The following is a 10,523-nucleotide window of genomic DNA, read 5'->3' as shown; positions in this document are numbered from 1 at the left end:
CATGGATGAATCGTGGGTACCTCGTGTAAAAATGTATCTGTCGCGAATTTTCCAAGCTGCCGTTACCAACGTTCAAAACTCTCTGCTCCTCTGTTATGCACGCGCAATATGCCAATTACATACAATTCTTCCACATCTTTCCTCACCTTCCCTCATTTTTCCACGAATTTTCAGATATTCATCGGATCAAATGTTTACCAGTTTTTAATAAATTCGATGTAAATAAAGCTCTCCTCTTTTTGTCCAATTAATAAAATTAGGAAGTTATTGGAAAGACTTTTTCAAACGTCGATTTTATTATTAAGGATACCTCGATTAATCCTTCAAAGAAAACTTGAATAAGGATAACGTTCTTTTATGGATAAGTAAATGAATAAGAAATTGAAAATTTTCCAAGACGCGTTTCGTATATATATATATATATATATATATATACGCGATTCTGTTCACATTGTACAGTGTACATTTCCATTTTCCCGCGTAGAGCAGGAAAGATCGGGCGAAATAAGAATCGTCGAGGTGTTATACGGGTGTTTATAATAAACAGACGAGATGTATGCACTTATGTATAGGCCGCCACTTGACCGTTAGAGCGTAATGCACGACCGCTACATGCAGATCAACGTCACCGGGACGCGCTCTTTCCCGATGCAGAAGAGAAGGGATAAGGAGAAGAGAGAGAGAGAGAGAGAGAGAGAGAGGGAGAGGGGGGGATCAGGCCGTTACATTTTCAATAATTTCTTACATAACTCGTAACACTATAGCCGGAACCAACTTCTATCCAGGACAGTGGAATATTCCTGAGCTTTTCGGCCGGCTCGATCTTTCTAGATTCTTCATTCAGTTGGGGGATTCGACACCACGTTCTATCGAATAGGATATCATCGAGACGATGATTTCGCAATATTTTAATTTCGATTTCGAATTTCATAAATCACGATTTTTCTTTCCTTTTTTTTGATATTTGTTATTGTAATGTGTTTTCTTTCTCTTGTTTTTTTTTTTCGATCGATGAGATAAGAATCGTAATAATATCGTGAGACGATAATTTTGAATAAGAAGAAGAAGAAGAAATCTAGAGGATATATTTGTGAAGAGTGAATTTGATCGAGTCGAAGAGGATAGATATCACAAGGTGTTTTTTCTTTTTTTTTTTTTTTTTTTTTTCTTTTAATTTAACGTATCTCTCGGCTTATCATTATACTTCACAATGTATTGAAATGGTTGGAAGCTAATTTCTGCCGTCTCGAAAGCCTTGAAGGAAGGACAAGGGCAGCCCCGTGATCTAATGCGAGGCGGAGAGGATCTCACCGTCTGTCGATTTTATTCATCGCTAATCCAACCTTGATTTTTGGCACTGCTCGCCTTCAATACGAATACGAGAATATCAAGCAGCTTTTGTAATCTCCGCAGATCTATCTGTGGCAACGTCGATCGTCATCCCATCAGTTTGTAATCTTTCAAAAAAAAAATAAACTCTTAAAAACTCTTCCCTCTTAACTTTTTCATCTCGAACAATTCTTCTTCTTCTTCTTCTTCTTCTTCTTCTTCTTATTCAAACAAAAGACATATTCGAATAATTGTAACAAACACAATAGGAGAAAAATATCGCTCGCGAATAATAATATTTAACCGCGTTGCTGCGATTCAAGCGTTGTTGCTTGTTGGGCTTCGAGAAAAGTGTGTCACCGAACCGCCTCGCCTCTCTCACTTTCTTCCGATTCACTCTTCTCGCTAAAAACAATCGACGCCGATTTTAATAATTCGTTTCGTCACACTTTTCCACTCCAAAAATTAATCCCGACAATTCTCTCCGAATTTAATTTAAAAAAAAAGAAAAGAAAAGAAAAACGCTTGTAAATTTAATTTCGCAAGAAGAGGAGGGAAAATCGATCGAAAAGAAGAAGAAGAAGAAGAAGAGAAGAGATCGAAACGCAGGGATCCAACGATCGAGAAGAGGCGTTGTTGAGTTTTGCACGGTCCATAAAAGAAAAATAAAACCTGCTCGTCCGCGAATGTAAATAAAGGATAAAAGCTAAAGGATAAACGGCGGATCGAAGACATCCGGTATCGTTCCATTGTTGTCGAACGAAGCCTTGATTTCGGCGGGACCTTCGTCGAGCGTCTGGCCGGTTCCCGATATCCGCCCAACGGATCGGATCGATCCGTCTCACCTCTCGCGCTCTCGTGCCTCGCCGATTCGCTTTTCGCGGACGCGCCGCGATCTTGAAATTCCGCGAGCCCAAGGCGCTTCGCTCGCTCGCTCGCCCGCTCGCGTGGGATCGAGATCGAGATCGAGATCGCAAGAGCGAGAAAACACGGCCGCCGGATTCCTTTTTTTTTCCTCTCTTAAACCGGCCACGTGGATCGATTATCTCGATATTCCTCCCCTTACGTCATTTTTCTTTTTTTTTTTTTCCAATCAATATTCATTTCGAATTTCGAAGTAGATTCTTCTTCCATCTACTTTAATTATTAAATTTGTTATATATATATGTAAAAAAATCTCGAAGGATCCACGAGTGAGAATTTATACCTCGTCGCGTGACTCGAGGTATTTTAATAGACGATAGCTGGCGAGCGATCTTATTTCGCGTGCAACGAAAATGGGGGCCATCCCATCTCAGCCTCGCCTCCTTTAAAAATATCCCCAATTGAATGAAGAAATATATTCCAATATTTATTTCTCCAAACTCTCTAATCAAATACTCTCTTGCAAATATACGATCGATCCATCATAGGTCCGTGAGAAACTTCTCTTCTCAAAAGAAGAAAAAAAAAAAAAGAAGAAGAGAAGAAAATGAAAATCAGTGTCCCTTCGTTCGCGTACGCGTTGTCGAGGGAGAGGCAGCGCGTGGGGCGGTTCGATCGAAAGCGAAATGAAAAATTGGCGCGGGGGGGTGGAAAGCGGGGGAAGGGGGCCAAGCGAGAGAAGGAGCTTTGGCTGGGTGGAGGAGAGCCGAGGAGAGCTTTCCCGTTATGCGCCTCCTCTCTAAGCCGATTTCGAGCTGGCGGGCAGAGAGGCCGGTACCGCTAGCTTCCCAGAAATCGACGCTCGATAATGCCTCTCGATACGGATGAAGCAATCTCCTACTGTCGCGCACCGCCGCGAGGGGGGAAAAAAAAAAGGCTGGTGGAAAGGGGTGGGGGGGCCGGCAGTGGCAGGGCCAGGATGGGGGAAGTCGCACATATAGCCGGCACACCACTAGCTCATGTTTTATTCATCGATTCGAAACAAATTCGAAGCGTGTACTCTTCGTCGCGTGCTTCCTCTTCGTCACAGATAACGTGGTCGTCCTTCTCTTATCCGAGCTTTCAGGGCTATACCTTCCCGTTCAGGGATGTGTATAGAAGACATTCGAACATTCGACGTGAAATCTCTTCTCTTCGCCAATTTTATTTCTCTCTTCTTTTCCTTTCGCTGATCTTTAGTATTTAATATTTTTCATATGGAGGGAATTTTTATTTTTTTATGTATGTCGCTTCTTATTACGAAATCTTTGTGTCTTTATTTATCGTTTTGAAAGATAGATCGTGGAGGATTGGGTTGTAATATATATTAATAATTCGAGTTTGGTTTCGAAGGGATAAAGTTCGAAGGAGAGCATCGAAGTGAAATATAAGATGTCTCGTCAGCCAATCTTGTTTCAGACAATTTCCGTGCTCTTGATTATATTTGTAATATTTTCGAAAGGAACGTATTTATCGTTGATTTTTGACTATTCTTTCTTTTTTTTTGTTTCTTTTTCTGATGCCATTAACGAAATCTACGTCATACAGTTTCATAAATTTGCGAAAGTTATTTGACAATTCAAAACGTTTCGAAGAAAGTTCCCGGGCGGTAAAGTGGATCAGATCCGAACGTAAAAAATAATTGCGTCTGACTTAAATTCGATTCTACTGAATTGACCTACTACGTTCAGTGTTGACGCATTGGTCAAGTATTTTTGAGAATTTTTTTCTAAAAGAAGATCAAGAGATTATTAAAAATGTTCTATTCATTCGAGATATTTAATTTTTATTCTTCCGTTTATTAGGATTGAGAAAAATCTATCCATCATTCGTTTTTCTTTATTTTTTTTATTCTCCAATTTTGCGGTGTTAGAATCAATCGAAACACCACGACGAAAACCATCGACGTTTTGTTGGAATAAACAAATTTATTATTTTATCAAATTAAATTAACTATCGAACAATTAAAAGTTTCCTGAATTATTTTCTCGAAACTTTTTTACATAATAGGGAAAACATGACGATTTTATTTTTCAACGGCAAAAAGAATCTCTTTCTTCTTTTTCTTCCTCGATCGAATCGCAAAATTGCACAACTTTCATTCAATCTCGTAGAAATAATTTCAGATTCGATCGATTTTCTTGGACGGGAGATAACGAAAAATGTCGATGACGAAATTTGCAGACGTAAACAACATACGGTGTTTTGCATTCGAACGGGACGAAAGCAAAATTTTTCGTCCCGTGCAATCGCGTTTACGATTAATTAATCAAAGACGAATCTTCTTCTCATCGATCGCGATCTTCTATCTCTTTAAACCGTCCCAATGAAACGTAGGGGAACAGGAAGATCGAAACGAACTGGCAACATCCGTGCTATAAAAACCATAAAAATCGTAACCGTTTCTCAGAGGAGCCAATCACGATCGATCGACGAATCGACGAATCTCTCGTATCGGCAGAAGATGGAACGAAACGAAGAGACGAGAAGTCGTTTAACAACCCTTGTGCAGCACCCTCGAATGACCCCCCCACCCTCCCCCGCGATTATCGGATAACGTGCGATAACGAGAGAGAACGCTGGGAAGAAATGGAAAAACGAAGGAAGTTTGGAGCGAGGACGTCGGATGATCGGGCGGACGATGTGGGATGGACGAGGATGGGCCTGGGGAGGCGCGGGGAGGCAGGGGCAGAGGTGCCGAATCGATAAACGTCAGGTACGATCGAAATAAGAACGGAATAAAGCGGTGGCCTGGCGTGGATGGGAGCGTAGCCGGTCTCACGAGGTGCTCGTTGGACTGGAGGCGCACCACCTTGCTGCCAGAAAACCCGATGGCACCTTAAGAAGAGAAGTCAAGGGCAAGAAGCGTCCCTTCGTTGCCCGGCCTGGCCCAGCTTGGGCCCTACTTGGACCCCACTCCGCGACACGTCGTGCCCCCACCCCCTCCCCGCACCTCCCCTCTGTGTGTATCTCTCTGTGTAGAGAGGATCCCCTGCTCTCTCCAGCCCCTTCACCTCCTTCTGGATCTCCCTCCCTTCCCCTCCCATACCTTCTATCATCCTTCCGTTCCGCTCCCTCCACCTTTCCAGCCCTTCTTCTCTTCGGGCTCTCCCGTTCCACACACGAACGCCTCCAAGAGTTGGAGAGTTGGAGGCTCTCTCGGTGCTTTCTTGAAATTCGTCTCTCTACCAGCAGTAGCAGCACCAGCAGCACCAGCAACACACCGGGTTGTGTGTTATATACACTTACGACAGAGAGTACGACAGAGAGACCAACCTCTCCTCCCCCTTTCGTCTCAACACGAATCCATATGTATGGGGTGTGTGGCGACGCAAATGTGCTGACTACATTACGCCGCTATATAAGATAGCCGACCAACCATCCTATCCCCACAGACCGAGCCAGATCGGCAGACCGTTCACAGACGGACCAACGAACCGATCTACCGATACAGACACGGGCACGCATCATTTTTCTTTTTTTTTTTTTTTCGTTTATCGGGACCGGCCACGGATCGATCGCGAATATCCATATCCACCGATAATCCGATAATCGATCTTCCAGTTTCCGTCCTCGTTGCTCGTCGATCGTTCGTGATCGTCGTCGGATCACGATCACGAGCCCATCATCGCCGTGGGGTGACGTCGAATTTCTTTTTTTTTTTCTTCTTCTTCTTCTTCTTCTTCTTTTTCTCTCTCTCTCTCCTTCTCTTATACACCACCCGTCTTTCACCACCAACTTTCCTCTCTGTCTCTCTCTCGCTCGTCAACCTCGAAACGCACGGCCAAAACGCGTACGGCTACGATTCCGTACAACAGAAGCAGAAATTCTTTCCGCAATTTTTTTTTTTTTTTTCGTGCAAATTGCACGATCGCGATTTTGGCAAATTGGCACGTGGTGAAACCAGCGGAGCTTGTTCGTTGTTCGTCGATTTTTCGGTCACAGAGAATAATATTGATCGCCTTCTCGCGATCTCTTGGGTACCCTAGGTCGGTGTACCCTATCTACCGCGAAAAGGGAAAGAGAAAGGAAAAAAAGAAAGGGACGCGACGAGATCCCGAAATCTTTTTGTGAGAATCGGTCAGTGAGTGCATCGAGAGGAACGTGGAGAGCATCGAAGATGATCCCTTTGACAGCCACCACGTGCTTCCTAATCGCTATCACGTTCCTGGCACTCGCCCTCATCCTGTTGGATCACCTAAGGTCCAAGAAGACGACGAAGAGCGTCGTGCCGGGTGATGACGACCAACACGCCCTACCGGAACCACCTGGACCGAAACCGTGGCCGATACTTGGCTCCCTTCATATCCTGGGACGCTACGACGTACCCTACAAAGCTTTCGCTGACCTTGTTAGAGACTTCGACTGCCAGGTGATCAAGCTCAGGATGGGATCCGTGCCCTGCGTGGTCGTCAATGGGCTGGAGAACATCAAAGAAGTGCTCACCGTCAAGGGACACCATTTCGATTCCAGGCCCAACTTTGCCAGATATCATCTGCTCTTCGGTGGAAACAAGGAGAACTGTAAGAAAATTTCTCTCTTTTAATTTAATTAAAAGATCGCGAAAAAAGAAAAAGAAACAAAAGTTAATTCAAAGATTAAAAATAATTTTTTGTGAACGACGAAACGATCGAAACGACGCGAAGGATTTTCCATCGGTTCGAAGCAAAAAAAAAAAAATAATAATAATAATAACAATAATAATAATAATAATAAAAAATAAAAATAAAAAGTAATCTTCCATCGGTCGGAATTAATCGGACATCTCGTCCCTACCTACTCGACGACTCGTTCACCATGCAAATTGCCTCGTTCGATACTTCGATACTTTTAATTATTATTCAAAAACTCTCGACGTGTCCACCGATTACGTAACTCTTGTGCCGTGACGAAGAAAAAAAAAAGGAAAAAAAGAAAGAAAGAAAGAAAGAAAAAAAATCTCCTCACGAAATCTTCTCTAAATATATATATATATATATATATATGTATTTCGAATTATTATATCTTCTAATAGATGGAATAGAGGAGAGATTATCTAGCCGTTTTTAAAGCCGTTCGGGAGGGGGAAAGGGAGGGAGAGGGAGGGAGGGGGAATGAGGGAAAGAGAGGAAAAAAAAAAAAGAAAAAAATTTCGATGCGCGTGAGTCAGTGTGAAAATTGAATTCGTCGACACCTTCGTCGTCACGGCTGCTGAAAACTCGTTCCCCATGCTAACGACCTTGCCATCGTACGCGACACGTGAGCCGGCCGGCCCATACAATCGCAGCCCGTTTATTTTTTCGCGTGGCTCGTGCTTTCGTTGCGATCCACGGAACGCCGAAACTCGTGCTAAGGTCAAGCGGCCGAAGCGGTACCAAGTGCAAGCCGGAAAGGTCACGGTACCACTTTCACGCGTTCCTTGCTCACCTGGCAGCCGGCAAACAGGATCAAGGCTGATCCACCGGAGGCGATTCCGATACTACCGAGTAAGCACCATTTTCCTTCTCTCTCTCTCTCTCCCTATCTCCCTCTCTCTTGCTCGCTCGCTCGCTCGCTCGCTCGCTCGCTCCCTCCGCCCCGTTCTCACCGCGCACATTTTGCGCACAACATTCTCGGCGGAGAATCGGCAGAGAACGTTTTTCGATCGGCTCGTGGAAAAATTGGAGAAAGAGAGAGAGAGGGAAGGAAAGGAAAGAGAAAGAAAGAGAGAGAGATCGACGTAATCTTTTTTCTTTTGAGAGAAAAATCCTGTACGTTGTAATAATTCTTTCTTCTTTTTTTTTTTTCGTATCATATACGCGTTAAACGTATATTAATGTCGATTAATAGATTTCAAAACAATGGCAGTTTAAAACGTAAACGTTTGTTAAAGAGAAGGGAAGAAAAATGGTATGGTTAATTTGTGTATGGCGAGAAAGATTTTTGAAAATACGATGAAACAAGGATTGACAGTTGATCATAAAATCTGAAAATCCTGGATTCCTTGTGCTCGAGGAGGCGAGTCGAGCGGCATGTCCTACCACGAGAAACCAGGTCACTTCCTGTTCTGGTCTGCCCCGCGACCGCTTCGATTTCAAATCGAGTGGTCGGTGGCTCACGCCAGCCGGGCCGATGAATCGATTTTCTGCCGAGTCCGCTTGATCGGCATCTGCCGATGCTTGCATTTCCGCGTACGCGTTCCCCTCGAACGACGAACAAGAAGGAGAGAAAGAGGAAGCGAAAAGCGTGAAGCGCGACACCACGGAAAGGGAGAGGAGCAACAATATATACATACATATATATATATATACCGCGTCAACGGAATTTTTCCTTTTTTTTTCTTTCTTTTTTTTTGTTCTTTCCTTTTTTTTTCTTTTCTTTTTTTTTTCGCCACTCGACGATATTTCGAAATCGACGTGCGTCACGAGTTGCCGTCGAAAGGTCAAGTTTAATCACGTGGTCATCTTCGATCGATATATCGATTCGAACACCTGTCAGGTGTCTATTCGTTCGACGTGGAAATCATTCCATTTCCATCCGTGGAAATTTCCAGAACGAAGCACTTACTTTTCAACCTGTTATTAACGAGTTAAATTCCTCGAATTTAAATCCGTTTACGTGGTAAAAAGAAGAAAAAAAAAAAAAAAGGCTTCCCCATTTAATTTTACAGCCCTGGCATTTTGCAACTGGTCGGATGTGCAGAAAGCCCGAAGGGAGATGCTTCGCGCGCACACCTTTCCCCGCGCCTTCTCCACGCGTTTCAACGAGCTGAACGGTATAATTGGCGATGAGATGGAGTTTATGGTGAACCATCTGGACTCGTTGTCGGGCACGAGCGTTCACGCGAAACCGTTGATCCTCCATTGCTGCGCCAACATCTTCATCACGTATCTCTGCTCGAAGAACTTTCATCTGGAGCACGACGGTTTTCGAAACATGGTCGAGAACTTCGACAAGGTGTTCTTCGAGGTGAATCAGGGATACGCGGCCGACTTCTTGCCGTTCCTCATGCCTCTTCACCACAGGAACATGGCCAGAATGGCGCACTGGAGCCACGAGATCCGAAGATTCGTCATCAAGAACATCATTGCGGACAGAGTGAACAGTTGGAACGACGTGGTGCCCGAGAAGGATTACGTGGACTGTCTGATCAACCACGTGAAGAGCGGGACGGAGCCCCAAATGTCCTGGAACACGGCGCTCTTCGTCATGGAAGACATCATCGGCGGGCACACGGCCATTGGAAATCTTCTGGTCAAAGTTTTAGGCTTCCTCGCGACGAGACCCGAGATTCAGAGATTGGCGCAGGATGAGATCGATGCTCTCGGCCTCGCAGGCAACTTCGTAGGATTGGAGAACAGAAGATCCTTGCCCTACGTCGAAGCCATCATCCTGGAAACTATCAGGATAATCGCCAGCCCCATTGTCCCTCACGTTGCCAATCAAGACAGTTCCATCGCCGGTAAGTGGCAACGACACCTCTATTTTCCTTTCATCTCATTATGTTCGATTTACGACCAGTTAAAAAAAAAAAAAAAGAAATTTACCGATATCGATATATTCTTCTTCTTCCTCAGGCTTCAGAATCAAGAAGGACACGTTCATCTTCCTGAACAATTACGATCTGAACATGTCCACCGATCTGTGGACCAGCCCGGAGGAATTCATGCCGGACAGATTCGTGCAGAACGGAAGACTGTTGAAGCCTGAACACTTTCTGCCTTTCGGCGGTGGACGTAGATCCTGCATGGGCTACAAACTCGTCCAATACGTGAGTTTCGCAATCTTGGCGAGCATTCTGAAGAACTTCACGATAACGCCCGTGCAAAAGGAGGATTACACGATCCCCATTGGGAACCTGGCTCTCCCCGAGATGACCTACAAATTTCGATTCGAGCGGCGGTAGGGCCTGAATTAGGGCGTGAACAACGTTGTAAGTCCTGGAGAAAATAGGGGACTGACCCACGACGGATTTTAAAAGGGTTGCTTCGACGAAGCTTCGAAGAAAGAGAGAGAGAGAGAGAGAGAGAGAGAGAGAGAGAGAGAGAAGGAGGGAGGGAACTCGAGCGATGCAAGGCAACCGATACAACGATGGATCGTTGTATGAACGAACGATTCTTGAGAGAAGGAGATTCAGAAGCGAAGAGAGATCGGCTGAAGAGAGGCTTCTGATTTATTTTTTTCTTCTTTTTCTTCTTCTTCTTCTTATTCTTCTTCTTTATTTAGACAAAGCTTTATAAGAAGGTCGAATAATCTTAATGAGGGTGAGAAACAAGGATTCGGCCTTCGTCAGCAACGAGAGCTTTACTGACATTACTAGATGGTTAAGATAG

General features: G+C 44.3%; 1 protein-coding gene across 1 annotated transcript; it reads left to right on the top strand.

Annotated features, from left to right (window-relative positions):
• The first annotated feature begins 1,037 nt into the window (after positions 1–1,037).
• On the top strand, positions 1,038–10,224 carry LOC410495 (cytochrome P450 307a1). The gene is made up of 3 exons (XM_026445109.1): positions 1,038–6,755; positions 8,861–9,652; positions 9,768–10,224. The coding sequence occupies exons 1-3, from the start codon at positions 6,353–6,355 to the stop codon at positions 10,094–10,096; spliced, it is 1,524 nt and encodes a 507-aa protein (XP_026300894.1). The 5' UTR covers positions 1,038–6,352; the 3' UTR covers positions 10,097–10,224.
• The last annotated feature ends 299 nt before the right edge of the window (positions 10,225–10,523 follow it).

This window comes from Apis mellifera, linkage group LG14 (assembly GCF_003254395.2).
Source record: "Apis mellifera strain DH4 linkage group LG14, Amel_HAv3.1, whole genome shotgun sequence".
Lineage (NCBI taxonomy): Eukaryota > Metazoa > Arthropoda > Insecta > Hymenoptera > Apidae > Apis > Apis mellifera.
Note: the sequence above shows the minus strand (reverse complement) of the source record. Positions and strands in the feature narration are given on the sequence as shown.

Excerpts from the sequence above, each read along its gene's own strand:
- LOC410495 (XM_026445109.1), top strand. The coding sequence starts at position 6,353 with ATGATCCCTTTGACAGCCACCACGTGCTTCCTAATCGCTATCACGTTC. Across the intron at positions 6,756-8,860 it reads CGGTGGAAACAAGGAGAACT|CCCTGGCATTTTGCAACTGG; the intron begins GTAAGAAAATTT and ends TTAATTTTACAG. Across the intron at positions 9,653-9,767 it reads TCAAGACAGTTCCATCGCCG|GCTTCAGAATCAAGAAGGAC; the intron begins GTAAGTGGCAAC and ends CTTCTTCCTCAG.